At 45.2% G+C, this 18,170-nt stretch overlaps 1 protein-coding gene across 1 annotated transcript in view; it reads left to right on the top strand.

Annotated features, from left to right (window-relative positions):
- Nucleotides 1-18,170, top strand: part of LOC144752391 (E3 ubiquitin-protein ligase TRIM39-like) — a 215,574-nt gene that overhangs the window by 140,241 nt on the left and 57,163 nt on the right. The window contains exon 6 of the mRNA XM_078640325.1: nt 14,292-14,344. Coding sequence (XP_078496451.1) covers nt 14,292-14,344 — 53 coding nt within the window. The remainder of the gene's footprint in view (nt 1-14,291; nt 14,345-18,170) is intronic.

Genomic DNA, 18,170 nt, shown 5'->3' with positions numbered 1-18,170 from the left:
ACGGCCTGGCGACCGTGAACAAAAACAAGCATTGGAAATGCAATAGGTCTCGCATTAGAAAAGTTGGAGTTATTGGTCTTGTAAATGACATATTTTATTTATTTGTTGGTTTTTAAAATTGCTAAATTGATGGCTTTGTCATTTACAATGCCAATAGTTATAACTTTCGCGAATGTGACACCTATAGCATTTAGAATGCAACATGTTTTGTATTTACGTGACTTAGATGGCAGCTCTGGTCGTTAGGCCACATCTCTAGAGAGCAGGAGAGTGCAGCAGGGGAGAGAAGCACAGCAATGCAATAGGTCTCGCATTAGGAAAGTTTGAGCTATTGGTATTGTAAAGGACACATTTTTTATTTATGTGCTTGTTTTGAAAATAGCGAATTAATAGCTTTGTTATTTACAATGCCAATAGTTTTATCTTTCGCAAATGTGACACCTATTGTAACACAATATGTGTTGTGAGGGTGAGTGAGGGTGAGGGGTTGAGGGTGAGTGAGGGTGAGTGAGGGTGAGTGAGGGTGAGGGGTTGAGGGTGAGGGGTTGAGGGTGAGGGGTTGAGGGTGAGGGGGTGAGGGTGGGTGAGGGTGAGTGAGGGTGAGGGGTTGAGGGTGAGTGAGGGTGAGGGTGAGTGAGGGTGAGGGGTTGAGGGTGAGTGAGGGTGAGGGTGAGGGTGAGTGAGGGTGAGGCTGAGGGGTTGAGGGTGAGTGAGGGTGAGTGAGGGGTTGAGGGTGAGGGGTTGAGGGTGAGTGAGGGTGAGGGTGAGGGGTTGTGAGTGAGGGTGAGGGGTTGAGGGTGAGTGAGGGGTTGAGGGAGGGTGAGTGAGGGTGAGGGGTTGAGGGTGAGTGAGGGTGAGGGTGAGTGAGGGTGAGGGTGAGGGGTTGAGGGTGGGTGAGGGTGAGGGGTTGAGGGTGAGTGAGGGTGAGGGGTTGAGGGTGAGTGAGGGTGAGGGTGGGTGAGGGTGAGTGAGGGTGAGGGTGAGTGTGAGTGAGGGTGAGGGTGAGTGAGGGTGAGTGAGGGTGAGGGGTTGAGGGTGAGTGAGGGTGAGGGTGAGTGAGGGTGAGTGAGGGGTTGAGGGTGAGTTAGGGTGAGGGGTTGAGGGTGGGTGAGGGTGAGTGAGGGTGAGGGGTTGAGGGTGAGTGAGGATGAGTGAGAGTGAGGGTGAGTGAGGGGTTGAGGGTGAGGGGTTGAGGGTGAGTGAGGGTGAGGGTGAGGGGTTGAGGGTGAGTGAGGGTGAGGGTGAGTGAGGGGTTGAGGGTGAGAGGGTGAGTGAGGGTGAGGGTGGGTGAGGGTGAGGGGTTGAGGGTGTGTGAGGGTGAGGGGTTGAGGGTGAGTGAGGGTGAGGGGTTGAGGGTGAGTGAGGGTGAGGGGTTGAGGGTGGGTGAGGGTGAGGGTGAGTGAGGGTGAGTGAGGGGTTGAGAGTGAGGGGTTGAGGGTGAGTGAGGGTGAGTGAGGGGTTGAGGGTGAGGGGTTGAGTGAGGGTGAGGGGTTGAGGGTGAGTGAGGGTGAGGGGTTGAGGGTGAGTGAGGGTGAGGGGTTGAGGGTGAGTGAGGGTGAGGGGTTGAGGGTGAGGGGTTGAGGGTGAGTGAGGGAGGGTGAGGGGTTGAGGGTGAGTGAGGGTGAGGGGTTGAGGGTGAGTGAGGGTGAGGGGTTGAGGGTGAGTGAGGGGGAGTGAGGGTGAGGGTGAGGGGTTGAGGGTGAGTGAGGGGTTGAGGGTGAGTGAGGGTGAGTGAGAGTGAGGGTGAGTGAGGGGTTGAGGGTGAGGGGTTGAGGGTGAGTGAGGGTGAGGGTGAGGGGTTGAGGGTGAGTGAGGTTGAGGGTGAGTGAGGGTGAGGGTGAGTGAGGGTGAGGGGTTGAGGGTGAGTGAGGGTGAGGGGTTGAGGGTGAGGGTGAGTGAGTGAGGGTGAGTGAGGGTGAGGGTGAGTGAGGGTGAGGGTGAGTGAGGGTGAGGGGTTGAGGGTGAGGGGTTGAGGGTGAGTGAGGGTGAGGGGTTGAGGGTGAGTGAGGGTGAGGGTGAGTGAGGGTGAGGGGTTGAGGGTGAGTGAGGGTGAGGAGTTGAGGGTGAGGGTGAGTGAGGGTGAGGGGTTGAGGGTGAGTGAGGGTGAGTGAGAGTGAGGGTGAGTGAGGGGTTGAGGGTGAGGGGTAGAGGGTGAGTGAGGGTGAGGGGTTGAGGGAGGGTGAGGGGTTGAGGGTGAGTGAGGGTGAGGGGTTGAGGGTGAGTGAGGGTGAGTGAGGGTGGGTGAGGGTGAGTGAGGGTGAGGGTGAGTGAGGGTGAGTGAGGGTGAGGGGTTGAGGGTGAGTGAGGGTGAGTGAGGGTGAGGGGTTGAGGGTGAGTGAGGGTGAGTGAGGGTGAGTGAGGGTGAGGGGTTGAGGGTGAGTGAGGGGTTGAGGGTGAGTGAGGGTGAGGGGTTGAGGGTGAGTGAGGGTGAGGGGGTGAGGGTGGGTGAGGGTGAGTGAGGGTGAGTGAGGGTGAGGGGTTGGGGGTGAGTGAGGGTGAGGGTGAGTGAGGGTGAGTGAGGGTGAGGGGTTGAGGGTGAGTGAGGGTGAGGGGTTGAGGGTGAGTGAGGGTGAGGGGTTGAGGGTGAGTGAGGGTGAGGCGTTGAGGGTGAGTGAGGGTGAGGGTGAGTGAGGGTGAGGGGTTGAGGGTGAGTGAGGGGTTGAGGGTGAGTGAGGGTGAGGGGTTGAGGGCGAGTGAGGGTGAGGGTACATGCTTTTCACTTTCTTCAAAGGTTGTCCGTGCATCAAGGGTAGTTGACTGAACTTTAAGTATAATAATTGTACGTACTCTTCGGTGGCATTGAGCTCACCCCCTCGAATGGTCTTCGGTAGTATTGTTTCCTGTAGAATTCTATTTCCTGTTTATAAAGCGCATGTCTCGGTCAGTATCAGCAAAGTGGTATGTGCATGTGAAAGTCGGAGAGTTGGAGGCGGTTAAGGAAATGCAGAACATTCTGCAAAAGTAATGGGAAACCATTTTTATCTTGAAACTGTTTTTAACCGACAGTCTTTTATTCCTAATCATAGATGAGTGGGAGTAATACAGGGACTGGAGCAGCAGCGCCTCAGTTTGGATTGGTGTGGCAGGCAGGAGAAAGTCAGGAGAGGGAGGAGGGGGAACTGCTTGCGAAATGAAATTAAAAGCGGCCGGCCGGGAAATGCTCTCGGTAGCATTCGTTTGAAGTGTGAAGCAGGGGGCGGGAGCAGCCTTTGATGTGCGGATAATTAGGGGAGGAGCAGCCAGGAGATCCAAGCTGGGGAACAGATGGCTGGCGATTTGGTGCTGTGCACGCGCATTTTAGGTCAATGCGCTTGCGCATTGACCTAAAAGCCACGGGCACAGCACCAAATCGCCACAGTTAGGGAAGCTTTGTTTAAAGCCCTATAGTCTCGCTTCTCTCAATGCGCATGCGCATTGATAGGTCACGAGACCTAAAAAGCAATTAGGGGGGAGGAGAAGGGAGCTGGGGGAAGCTGTGGGAGGGAGGCTGATGGCTTTGAGGTGGGGAAATGCTCGTGCTTGTGGTCACGTGGTTTCACGTGAACTGTTAAAAAACCGAATTGCAATCCGGATGGTTTAACTTTGTGGTTTCACCACTATAGGTCTCTCTACGAGACCTAATAAAACCTTATCTTTTGTAAACATTGGTGATATTGATTTTATACTGAGGATCTACAGTGATTGATGACATTTCAGTATTTCGAAAAAATTGTGCTTATGTGTTGATGTTCGTTTGAAATAATTTTGACATCTTTTCTCACTTTAAAAATTTCTTTTTCCACCTGCTTTCACTATTTTTGAATACAATACGGTGTACCATGAAATGAATCGTATTAATTGTATGTTTCACTCTTTTTATACATATGTTGTTGCACAACTCGGACAACAAAATTATGTGGTTATGTTTGTGAAGAACGTCTTCTTCTCTTTCTAGAAAAAGTATTGTCCATTCTAAAAAACGATTAAAAGGCGCAAATAATTGCCGAGATGAACTTGACAATGTTTGTTCATTTCTCTACTTGAATAATACTTGTTGAAATAACGTGAAGTGTGGGTTCTTCTGTTTTGTTAAGCATATATTGGGCCCTACCCCACTTCAGTCCACAGGGCCACACCCCCCAGTTTTTCAAAGTTTAGAGCGGGTTGTTACCCGAGTGGGTCTGGACTGTGACCTCCACGGTCCCTCTCTGGATCATTTGATTAATTCGAAATCAGGAGAAGAATCTCCTGTCAAATTATGTCCGAGAATGAGACGTTGTCCTTCACAGAAAGCCACATCAAAAATTTAATAGCTTCCAACCCCTTCTCAGGTCTCTCATTGAGCACTACTGCTAAACATCAAAATGAGGCAGATAAATGAACTCGCCTCCAAAAGAAACATATAAGAACCGAATTACATGGGTATTTCCTTCTGCAGCACCTCCAGGCTGGCACCATACCGTGGGGTCTACAAGTTAAAAATATCCCTGTGATTTTTGTCTAAGACACAGAATATAAAAAAGGTTTCAGCTACATCAACACAAAATGTAGCAGGGACCTTATGGTTCATACAATAGAGACGGCCCAACGTTTATGCAGTCAGGAAGAACAGGAGATTGCTGATTTAATAAAGGCCATTGCCGATAATAAGACAGAGACTGAGGCCAAAGCCTTACTAGAGAAGATTGAAAAAGAAATACAAACTTTTAAAGATATTACCATCAATACCAAAACCTCCCAATTTGAAAGAGATTCAAAGTCATTTAAGCTTGACCAAGTGTATCCGTTCTTAAAGGGGACTACTACACAACAGCCGAGTCAAGAAGGGCCTTGAACTCCTACCAGGGAAGATCGAAAACAAGGTTTACCACCTTTTCTTCTACCTCGTCATCGGGGTCTTCACCTGAGTCAAGACAAGACAGACAAGGGGGACAGAACAAAAAGGGTTTCAATCAGCCTTTTTTAGGGAAGGGCGGCCAACAATCAGTCCGCTTCAAACAGCCATGGGAGATGCGCACGAGAAACAGATATTACAACAATTAGACACCTCCACAATTGTTAATCTTTCAGAAAAAACTTTAACCACAGATGAAAAAATGATTTTAAGTTTGGGTTTAAAATTTGTACCCAGTAGAAGAACCGACTTTACTAAACTCAAGTTGGAGGCAATTGAGTTTTGCCGAAAAATTAGGTTGAAAACCTTCTTTGCCGGTGCTGAACCCACTCCAAATAGGGAAACCACTGGATTAAGGGTCAAATCAAAATTTCTGCCAATAACAAATATACCTAAACAAATTTACGCCTTCGAACAGGCGGTATTGTCGTCACTGACAAAATTGGAAAAAAGTAAAAGCTTCATTCATCACAATATTAGTAAGAACCAACTGACGGCCATCCAAGACCTCAAAGCAGATACCTCAATCATAATCAAGCAGGCAGATAAGGGGGGTGCGGTGGTAATTTGGCCTCGACCAATGTATTTGTCTGAAGGCAGGGCACATGTTGACAACAGGGAATGGTACAGACCTGTAAAAGAAGACCCAGTTTTTGAAATTCAAAATAAGATTGCTAAATTAACTAAAGAAGGACTAGATGATGGATTTCTGGGTCCTAAGGAGTTCGAATTTCTAAATAAAAAATCACCTAGAACGCCCGTTCTATACTTTTTACCAAAAATCCACAAAAACCAACAGACACCTCCCGGGAGACCAATTGTCTCTGGATGCGACTCAGCATTGGAACCTATTTCCAAATATATTGATTTCTTTTTGAAACCATTTTTACCTCAGGTTAAATCGTACCTGAGAGATACGATTGATTTCATCAATAAATTACAAGACATGACAGTTGATGCAGAGAATGAATTGATGACCACAATGGATGTCAATTCATTATATACACAGATCCCCCAAGACGAATCCCTTGAAGTTATGGAATTTTATCTTGAGCAGCGGGAGAGACCCCATAGGGTCCCCACCACTTTCTTTATATCATTGGCCGAAATCTCCTTGAGGAGCAACTACTTTAAATTTGAAAATGAGTTTTTTATTCAGATCAAAGGCACGGCCATGGGCTGTCCTTATGCGCCAGAAATGGCGGTGTTGTACATGGCCCAGTACGAGGAAAAATTCATTTATAGGAACAACCCTTACAGTGACAACATAAAACAGTGGGCACGGTATATTGATGATATCTGGCTCCTGTGGCAGGGGAGCCAGGTAGAACTCGACAATTTCTATGGCTGGTTGAATGCACGACACCCAGACATTACATTTTCAATTGATTCGAGCAATAAGAAAATGACCTTTTTGGATGTGGAAGTTGGCATCGAAGGAGATAGGTTTTTAACCTCTCTATTTAAAAAGGAGACGGACAAAAATACTATTTTACATTATAACAGTGCGCATCCCCAGTGTCTGAAACAAAATCTACCTTATGGCCAAATGCTGAGGATAAGAAGAAATTGCTCTGAAACAACTAATTTTGATACACATGCAGCCACATTTTGTGATGAAATGAATAAGAGGGGTTACCCCAAAAAACTGCTAAAGCACTAAAAAAAAAGAGCGAGGTACACTCCTAGGGAAGAGCTGCTAAAAATTTTGACATCTTTTCTCACTTTAAAATTTTCTTTTTCCACCTGCTTTCACTATTTTTGAATGCAATACGGTGTACCATGAAATGAATCATATTAATTGTATGTTTCACTCTTTTTATACATATGTTGTTGCACAACTCAGACAACAAAATTATGTGGTTATGTTTGTGAAGAACGTCTTCTTCTCTTTCTAGAAAAAGTATTGTCCATTCTAAAAAACGATTAAAAGGCGCAAATAATTGCCGAGATGAACATGACAATGTTTGTTCATTTCTCTACTTGAATAATACTTGTTGAAATAACGTGAAGTGTGGGTTCTTCTGTTTTGTTAAGCATATATTGGGCCCTATCCCACTTCAGTCCACAGGGCCACACCCCCCAGTTTTTCAAAATATCACAAAGGGACGGCATCTTTTCTCTTCTGAGGCTGACTTGCGGTCCAAGTCTAGTCTACTGATACTTCTTACAGATCTGAGCCTTTCTGATACCTTTGGTGGGTCGGGAGTAATCCATTTCTTACAGATTTCCTTTCTTGCTATAAATATCATGAAAAATATCAGCGAGGCCTGATCGGAGTTTAACTTGTCCCCGTAAGGGCACAAGTCCATTTCAAATAGGATAAGGCAGGGGGCTTACCTTAATTTCGCAGCCAATAATTTCTTGAAACACCTGACTTGCATATCCCCGGCAGAAGTCCAGTAACGGGCAATCCACAAACATGCCATGCGTATATCGTCTGTTTCTGTCTCACAGCACTTCTTATATTTTGATGATTCCAATATAGTCTTAGCTAACTTCACTGGTGACCAAAAAGCTTTATGGAGAGTCAACAAAGGAATCTTTTTAAGTGGTGCTGGTTTGACCAGAGTGTATAACAGATTTAAATATACTCGCCATAATTGCTCTGTAGCCAGCTCCAGAAGATCCTTTTCCCAGTGCAGGGATGGAACTTCCATTTTATCATCGGCTGCGGAAATAAATATCGAAAACTGATGGGAAACCTCTTTCTTAGGTTGTTGCTTAGTTCTCACCCTCTTGAGGAAGTCCTTCTGCACCAAACAGCTCACCTCCACCAACTTTTGGGATGACCAACAAAAACATAGCTGCAGGTAATTACATTTGGAAAGCCCCCCTTCAACAGGTCCGATATCTCTTGTTATGTGATGAGGGCATCACCCTTCCTGAACTCTTCCCCAGCTGGGAAAGTTGCCATGCTGGAGAGGATAACTAAGTTAATCTTTAAGCTACTCGGGGGTTCCAGGAGAGCCCTAAATGTGTGCCAGGTCCGCATAGTAATCTATCCAGAGAATATTCCTAGAGAAGACCCACACCCTCAGGGCTGTTAATAGTAACTTCATCTTTACTTGATTAAAAAATTTGGGTCCCCAAACTTAAACAGAAAACGTATTCAGGCCTAAATGCTTCAACATAGCTCTATAAAATTGACCGATGTAAGAATTATCTAGCTCTCCAGCCAAGAGCTGGGAATTCTTGAACTGGAAAGCATAACAAAAGACGTGAAAATCCGGCAGAGCCAGCCCCCCTCACTTCAGTCTCATCCAGATCTTGTTTCCTGAGATCCTGGCTCCTTTGGATGCCCATATAAAGCTTCCGAACCTCCCTTGCGATTTCTGCAAAAGCTTTTTGAGGAAAGGAAGTGGTTTCGTTTTAAACAAGACGATCACCTTAATAAGAACCAGCATCTAAATGATGTTCACTCTCCATAGTTTCAGAGCGGCAGACTTTCCAACCTTTGAAGGAAAGCATCTATATAATGGTGTTGTTTGAACGTGAAAGATCTTTGAAAAATAGGAGACAAGAGGCGTTCAGCAAAACAGGTTCAGTTAGTTCGATTAAACATAGCCGCCGGAAGAATTGTTACAGGCACAGGGTCAAATTTCAGTCAATCTGTAGCAGTCTTATATAAAGTTCATTATTGGCAGAAAAATGTTTCTGGCAATCCTTCTATGGTGAGGAATATAAGTTGCTGCCTCTAGAGTCATAAATTAGTTTTAATGGATAATACAGGTGGGCCTCGACCTTGCATGGACACAATGCGGCCAGTGAGTAACGTGTCCAGATGTCTGGCAGGAGGAGCACGTGATTGCTGTGTTCTGATTGGCCATATGTTCCTAACTAATGTGGCATCTGACTTTATGGTGCTTTAGAAGCACACATACCCCCTCCAGCCATGCATGCGTTACTGAGGCCAATCTCCCTTGACCATTGTAGTGTCGCTGCTCTTATCTGAGGGATTGATTTACAGTTTCCTGTCCATGCATTTGTCTGCCGGCTACGTGCCACCCCACCTGTGACCTGTGAATCAATAACCTCATGCCTAGGTCTCAGTTCTTGCCTGACTGCGTATTTGCAAGTCTGGTTGATGTGGAGTTCACAACGGGCAAATTTGTTAAAAAGGTCGCAATTTCATTTGCATAAATGAATACATCATTTCTCATATCAGCATTGATTTTTTCCATATTAACAATGGCATACCTTAGTTCGGGTTAAATACGGTATTTCCTCCAAACTCTTAGTTACCATGATCTTTAGATACCTAATCTGGTTTCTGGTTTGAAGCCCTACCTTCTCATTAGCCCATGTCATAATCTCTGTCTTCCCCTTATTGATTAGATATCCTGACAGACTCCCACAATCTCCGGCATGCATCTCAAGCTGTGGAACAGAGATCTCTGGGTTAGATGAATACAGAACTATGCCATCAGCATGCAGTTCTATTCTGGGTGGTAACCCTGCAGCTTCAAAGGGAAGAATGGTCTAATCCTACCATCTGGGAAAAGGGCTCAATATATAGACGAAACAGAATTGGCGACAAAGGACACCCCTGCCTGGTTCCCCTGGATTTCTGAAAAGAAGCTGTAAGTTCCCCATAAACCAAAATCTTGGCTGCCTGCACCTTATATTACATTTTTACAACTCCAGTAACATTGCCGCTGAAACCATAATATCACAATACCTCCCAAAGACCAACCCAATTAACCCTATCAAATGCTTTAGCAGCATTAATTCTTGTTAACAGGTGATTAAAGGCCTCGACCATATCATTTGCATCGATTAATTCAATGGGCTCATTCATACAGCTGCCTGTTGGGCACAAACCCCTTTTGATCGAAATGGTTTGAAGGACATCTGACAACCTCTTAGTCAAGATTCCTGTGATAATTTTGTAATCATAGTTCTACAACGATATAGGTGTTTAGGAATCTACTAACCTAGCATCTTTACCCAGCTTAAGGATCATACCTACAGTTGCCTCATACCAGGAAGGTGGAATTTAATTGCTTTCCAGAGAGATCTCATTAAAATAAGATACCCTGAAAGGTACCAAAGTGTTTAACAATTTTTTACAGAATTCCGATGGGATCCCGTCTGGCTCTGCTGCTTTACCTTTACTGAGCCTCCTGACCTGTTCCCTTGTCTCTCCCTCTGTGATCCCCTCTGGCCCTGCTGCTTTACCTTTACTGAGCCTCCTGACCTGTTCCCTTATCTCTCCCTCTGTGATCCTTCCCCTAAGGCCTAAAACCTGCTGTTCCGTAAGATGTGGGAAATCTTTGTTTTGCAACAAATCTTTCACTACTAAGGTTTGTGAGTTCAAATATGCCTTATATATCCCACTAAGGCAACCCAACATCTTGGTTGTAGAGGATGGTGACAAGGTTTACACTGGCAGGGGTTGGGTGTGGCAGTGTTCTGTTGTGGGTGCTGTATCTGCCCCCCTTTCACTGAGCTATTTTAAATCGTTATTCTAAAAATCGTATTGTCTCACCTTTGCTCGCCTGTCGCTTTCCCCGGTCCACCGCAGCAATCTCGTGCTGTTTGTGTGGAGGGAGGCATTTTAGATTCACTTCCTGGTTGAGCCCCTCAGAGCGGCCATAGTGGCAGGGTGGCGCTCTAGTGGTTAACCAGCTGCAGGGTATTAAAAGCTCACTCGGTCCGACGCGCTCGAGGACAGCAAGTTCAAACTCCTCGCGCTAGCTCTGCTGAATTGTTGATACCTATGTGCTTATTTTAAAAGCGTTATTTTAAATCGTTATTCTAAAAATCGTATTGTCTCACCTTTGCTCGCCTGTCCCTTTCCCCGGTCCACCGCAGCAATCTCGTGCTGTTTGTGTGGAGGGAGGCATTTTAGATTCACTTCCTGGTTGAGACCCTCAGAGCGGCCATAGTGGCAGGGTGGCGCTCTAGTGGTTAATTATACATAGGCCTATAAATCACAGCATGACGCCTACGCGCAGCAGAAGCACGCAGCGGGTGCGCCAAAAGGGTACCGAAGGCGCGCCCAAGGCAAGCCCGTCTGTGCCTGTCCACGCCCAGCCGGGGCCAGGGGCCACGGACTATGGCCAAAATTTGACATACTCCGCCAGAGTGACCTTACTAAGACCCCCTATCCATCTTGGCCCCTCCCTAACCCCTAATGCAATCCGCCGCATTTTTACTAACGGCATCTCTCGGCCATCACAATCTCACCGATACACGGAAGTTAGTGGCGTTTCATCCACTACTACTTACCCCTCCACAAAATCCCTAATGGATCTCCGCTGTGTATACCTTAGGAGCGGGTACCTTAATACCCGCTCCTTGGTAAAGCACCAACTTGATAGTTTTTTACTGCTCACTACTGAAAAACCTGATATATTATTGATTACTGAAACCTGGCTAACAGAGGACTCATTGCCTGACATCCTTGCAGCACTCCCCTCAGATTATTATAACATAGTAACTAACCGCCCTTCAGGTAAAATGGGCGGTGGGGTAGCAGCCATCATTCACAAAAATCATACGTTTGTGGCCCTCCCCCCTCTGGCCCTGACGGAGGCTGATAACCTAGTTGTTAAACTCGACACGGACAGCGGTGCCCTAGTACTGGTATTGATTTACCATCCCCCTCAAGTGATGGCCACTTTCCCGATTTCTCTGGGAGAACAGATGGTCTCCCTTGTGGTGAACTTTCCCAAAACTCTCCTGATCGGGGATCTGAACTATTGGTTCGATAATGATGCAGGTGGCCCCCAAGCAGCCGAACTCCAGGAAATATTTTTGAATCCTAATTTGGCACAGCACATTCACTCTGTCACTCACGAAAAGGGTCACAATCTGGACCAAATATGGTCTTCTAATCTCTCACTCTCGCCTCCTACCATCACGCCCTGTATTTGGTCTGACCATCACTTAATCAGGTTTACAACTACCATCAAGGGCTACATTAAACCTCCACCTCTGGCGGGAGATGTAACCAGAAAATGGAATTCCATAAATACCCCGGCCTTTATAGACACCTTGATATCTACGCTACCCACAATCTGTAAGGATGTAGATACCATGGAAGAAAAAATCACAGATTGGTTATCAGCGGCCACCGATACCCACGCTCCCTTGGTGAAATTTACCCGCACACGCAACAGGGACACTCATAAATGGTTCACTTCTGACCTAAAAAAATTGAAACTTGAATTACGCCAGAAAGAAAGGAAATGTAGAGCTAAATACACCTTGCAAGATAAAGAAGAGTTTGACAGCTCAACAAAAATATTAAACTCTCAAAACAAATCAAAGGATATTTTTAACATAGTAAACGACTTATGCAATAGCGAGAGAACAGCCCCCACCCAGGTCCCTACTCAGGAGCTCTGTAACTCACTTAACGAGTTCTTTATAGACAAAGTATCAGCTATAAAGAGGAGCATCCATATTCCATCTAGCCAGGAACCAATGGATGACATCTATAATAATCCTCATATTCTTGATGCTTTTCCCCTTATTGACCAAAAAACACTCTCGGAGCTCCTCTCTCGAATCAACTCCGGATCACCCAAAGATAGTTGTCCACCACACATTTTGAAAGAGATCTGCTCGGCTTTACCCATGAGCATCCTCCCATTCCTGAACGAATCGCTCTCACAAGGCAAGGTTCCCTGCAACTTCAAAAATGCCACGGTTGTCCCACTTATAAAAGAACCTGGCGCAGATCCTGCAGACCCGGCAAATTACAGGCCCATTTCCCTCCTCCCCTTCCTTTCCAAATTACTCGAGGCCCATGTGTCTAGATTTCTCTCAAATTTTATTGAACTCTCCGATTATTTAGAACCGAATCAAGCCGGTTTCCGCCCGTCACATTCTACGGAAACTTTGATTCTGGCAGTCCAGGACACCCTAAGAGTTAATGCGGATAAGGGTCTCCATCAGGCCTTGGTACTCCTGGATTTGTCGGCTGCGTTCGACACGGTCGACTATAACATACTGTTGAACCATGTTGAGCAGGCCGGCCTCAGGGGTCCCGCTCTTAGATGGATTGCGTCCTTCATCACCAACAGGGCGCAATCAGTGAGACTCGGAACATTCACAGCTCCAACAATATCTTCTTCTTGTGGGGTGCCCCAGGGCTCATCACTTTCACCACTCCTATTCAATCTGTATCTTCGACCTTTGCTACATTCTTTAAGGAACCGTAAAATTACCATCTTCAATTACGCTGACGACTTGCAGCTGATAATCCCCTTGAACCTCCCGGACTCTGTTGCTGAGTTCCAGGCAAGAATGTCACACATAAAGTGCTGGATGGACTTAAACCATCTCAATCTTAACCTGGGCAAGACAGAACTTGTATTGCCCGGGAAGAGCGAGCTCAGCTGGGGTAGACCTTTTTGGCCGACCGATATGGGTTTCCTGCCTGTGGCGTCCCATTTGGTTAAAAGTTTGGGGGTAATTCTCAGCGCCGACCTGTCACTTAAAGGACAGGTAGGAGCCGTGGTATCCGCTAGCTTTTTCTAATTAAGAAAAATCTGGAAAATTGCACAACTGCTGACCCATTCTGCACTTGTGCATGTAGTAATTGCCCTGGTTCTCTCTTGATTGGACTTGTCAAATGCTCTATATCTCGGCTTGTCAGCAGGACTGCTAAAACGACTCCAGATGGTCCAAAATCAAGCGGCCAGGTTGATCTGGAAACAACCTAAATGGGAGTCGGCAAGGTCCGGCATGGAAAAATTACATTGGTTACCGATGGCCTAAAGAATTGCCTTTAAGACTGGTTGCACCGCTTTCAAAGCACTGCATGGGAATGGCCCTACATTTATAAGAAAAACGATAACCATCTATAAGCCTCAGTGCAACCTACGCTCTGCCCATATTAGCCTAGTCACCATCCCCTCATTTAATAGGAAAAGGCAAGGTGGCAGCTGCTTCTGTTATCTGGCAGCCACATTCTGGAACTCTCTCCCTTTGCCACTTAGGAGCTGTGACAACCTCCTGGGCTTCAGAAAGCTCCTGAAAACGTGGCTATTCAAGCAGGCCTACGCATAGGAATTGTATTTCTGTCTTTCTGCAATAGCGCCAAGAAACCCATGGGTGTACGTGCGCTCTATAAATAGTTATTAACATAACATAACATAGCTAACGACCGCTCCTAGAAGACCCACCCAGAGGCACTCCATAGCATCACATGAAGCACGCTCGTCTCACTGAGCTAACTGCCTTAGAACACTCAGATCCTGTCACAAGATGTTAAAGGTACTTTTAAATTTCGTTCGAGCTTTGACTGTTGTGTATGAACAGTAACTCACACTGAGCTCTAGTCCGCAGGCGCTGCTCTTAATACTGAATCCTATTTCAAATACAGGTCTTATGTGATGTTCATCCTTTGTTCCTGTAGCTGTCATTGCTCTTTAATACAAAGATAATGTGTCTGTTATTACAGGTGTGATAATGTGAAGATTCGGAGCCCAGAGATGGTGGTGAAGAGTTATAAAGGTAAATATCATTGTGATGATTAGCTCTGTATGTTACTGTTCATGAAAGGCGTGTAGTATGACAAGGTATGGTTTTGTGTGGTATGTTATGGAATGTTATGTTCGTCTGGTATGAGATAGTCTGTATGGTATGGTATTGTATGGTTTGGAACGTTATGATTGATGTGGTGTGCTATGGGTTGGGATCATTGTATAATATGGTGTGATGGGATGGTGTGGTTTGGGATTTGATGGTATAAATGGTAATTTGCATTCAATGGGATGGCATGGATTGGTGTGGTGTGCTATGGAATGGTCTGGCATGGAATGGTCAGGTGGTATGGTATGGGGTAGGAAGGTATTAGATGCGATTGGATGGTGTGGTATGGAATTTTATGGAATGGTGGTATGGAACAGAACGTTGGGATGGGATGGTGTGATGTTCTATGGGGCAGGATCATAGTATAATATGGGATGGCATGGAATTGCACCTCAGAATTTGGTATTTACTGCACTATGGGCATGCACCTACACTAACCTATGGCATGCGCCTACACTGAGCTTGGGCATGCACCTACACTTACCTACGGCAAACGCCTACACTGACCCAGCGCATGCACCTACACTGACCTAGCGCATGCCCCTAAACTGACCTAGTGCATGCACCTACTGTTGTGAAGCATTTTAGATCCTAGTGTAATTTCCCGATCCATGCCCTTACATAGGTATAAATCACCATATCCTTATACAGGCATTGAACAACCTATAAACATGTAGATATAGCTTATGCAGTCTAAATACGGCAGGGCTACTTCTACTAGTTCAAAATCCACACCAATTCCTTAGAGAAACCCGCCTTCAGCAATCAGGAAATTCCCCCTACTGAATATTAAGTTATTCTAAGAAATCATGGAGTTTTCAAAGAACTAAGTCTTTGATGCATTTATTATGCCAAACCTTACGTCAAACCCATGGTATAAAAAGGCTCGCACGTGCCTTAGCAAGCACACTGTGGCCTGGAGCAGTTCGACTATCAACTTTCCTGACTCAGCTCGCTGCAGCACGGACTGAAGGAAGCTGACCCTCCAGCCGACGCACTGAGAGACTCTGTCTTTTCTCTGGCCGAGAAATCCAGCTCCACTGTTCCCAAGTTACCCTTGCGAGTTGCTGGGAGATCAAGTTCTGCGAGAGATATACTCTATCTCCGACATTCTAAACCAAGGTACGGAGCTGATTAGACCCTTAGAGAATTCTTGGATAGATTCTTGGCAGAGAATACCAACACTTAGGCTACACCTCACTTACTTCTTCCCTTGTACTAGACGTAGGTTAGGTACACCGGGGTAGGCGTATTTTAGAAACATCAGTTTAAGAACTTTTAGTCTTTTATTCATCAATGTGTGTATTTTATGGCTTAGACACCATATCATGCTTTTACAGTATTATTTCATAATACTTTTCGTACTGTACGCATTGTACTTTGCAATCAGTCTAATGGTTGTAGCAGTTAATTTCTTATGCTTGAGAAAGAAGGCTGTTCAATAAATACACTTTTATTGAAAACGCCCGTCTCTCTATTTTCTCTGCATCTCTGGTGAAACGAAGCATGCACGATTGACTGAGTAAAATAACTATCTATTGTTTCCGCGACTCTAGATATACGTTTCTTACTCTTTGGATACAAAGTTTTCATGTTTTAAGCGGTTGTCAGAAACTAATCCCTTCTTGTTTATTCGAGAAAGTTTCTAGTGACCTCTGAGCTAGCTGGCACTCATAATTAAGTTTAATATATTCAATAGAGACCCAGTCGACCTCAGTCGTACGTCTAACCTATAGGATATATTATTCCAATGCGCAGAGCCTATTGGGAATATAGAAACTACTCTACATGGCGCCCAACGTTTGGTAAGGCAATAATTTAACGCTAGATACTAGAGTAACTCAGTCGTGCTTTTCACACAGACCCCTTTTTTCCCGTAAAAACTCCAAAAGACGTCTGGAGTGGACAAAAGGATATAAAATCCGCCAAAACTGAGTAGGACGAAAATCCTATGTATTAGTTTTTGGTTTGTTCAACGTTGAAGGATACAGTGTTCCAAAAATATTGTGCATCTTATCTTTGTTTCCTTGAAACTTGCTCTGCAAACTTCCAGTCAACAAAATGACGGATGGTGAAGAAGAGAGGGACAATGCTAGACTAGCAGCAAAATTGCTGTTAGAAGAATCTGCACTCCAGGAAAATGACCCGGAGGCTATATTGATCCCGGTAAATGTAAGGAAAAGTATAACTTACAAACGAATAAATAATGGAGTATCACCAAGAGGTGGTAAAGTGATATTTGTTATAGAGGCACATGAATATTGACAAACAGAGGTATTCTATTCATGGATTCAATTTCCCGCAGCAAATGCAGTGACACAGAGTTCCACTACTACAAAGTAGGGTAACCTCCAGCGGAATACGTTCCTTTCGAGGACGTTGAAATTCCACTAACTTACCAAGAGCATCATCTCTGGTTTAAAGGCACCCTAAAACATCAAAATCACAATACCAGGCTCGGTCCACTAGGTAGACCAGGAGCAACATGGCCGGTACTAGCCAGCTATACACCACATCCTGACATTGAAAGAATGACAGGTCCAGAACTGTTAGCCCAGCTAAAACAGTTAATTAAAATACATAGACAATTGGTTCAATATGTCATGCAGACTTTAACAGTCCATCCGGCTGTAAGAATTCCACAGCACATCCCTCATCAGGGAACCACAAACACAAACAAAATCACACCACAGACTATTCAATCAGTCATTGGTAAATTACCCACTAAACGGGAACAAATTCTGTTCTGGTTAGCTCAAAAAATTACCCAAATAGAGGCAGTATTTCCTGATAGTACACCTCATGAGAAACACAGGATTCTAACAAACTGCCTACCAATCGGGATTGCACCACATGTGGAGGACTGTGACACTTGGGGTACAGTATTTGCTTCAATCTACACAAAAACACATGGTGTCCCATCTATGGCGGTGGTACCAGATGTTCTCAGACAGATTCCAAATGAATATGGACCAGAACCTGCTTTAAATCTTGGTATGAAATTACTGAAATATTTCAAGCAGGTCTCGGCTATATTATTAGCTAACATTAAGGGTGAAGCAGCATCCGTGGCAATCCACCAAAAATTAAAAGAAACAGATATAACTGAGCAACCATTTGAACATGCGAGAATAATTGAAAAATACTATGAAGAGCTAGGTAGAGATAGTTTGGGAGGGAAACCATTAAAGCCCCAACTAACTGAAAATCCTGAAAAGGTTTTTTATTAAAAACACTCTCATTACTCCTAAAAAGAAGTGGGAAAATACTAAACAAACACTTCCTAAAGAGAAGTATTCTCAGTCCAGAGGAAGATCTCCCCAACGAGGAGGTAGGTCTCCCCAATGGGAGCCCTCTGAAAAGAGGTATAACCTTAGAAATAGGGGTAATTTGAGAAAACCTGATAGATATCAAGATACTGATACATGTTCCTCTCGTACCTTTCAGACTTCCTTGCAGAAATCCGAAAGAAGAGGACGATAAGTACAAAAAGAAGAACGTGTGAAGTCCAAAGACAAACAGCACGCTCCAAAAAAAAAGAAAACTCAATTCACCAAAAAGAAGGTAGCAAGTCTAAAGATCAGACATGCCGAGGATCTTGGGGACACAACTCAAGAACAGGGAGTGGGCCCAGACAATGCTAGACAGCGCAGCAGAAGTCACCATAGCTCGCAGGATCCTGAAGGATCATCTGGAGGCAGTGGACTTGAATGAATGCATTCAAGTTGAAACTGCAGACACCAGGGTT

Source organism: Lissotriton helveticus, chromosome 5_1 (genome assembly GCF_964261635.1).
Source record: "Lissotriton helveticus chromosome 5_1, aLisHel1.1, whole genome shotgun sequence".
Lineage (NCBI taxonomy): Eukaryota > Metazoa > Chordata > Amphibia > Caudata > Salamandridae > Lissotriton > Lissotriton helveticus.
Note: the sequence above shows the minus strand (reverse complement) of the source record. Positions and strands in the feature narration are given on the sequence as shown.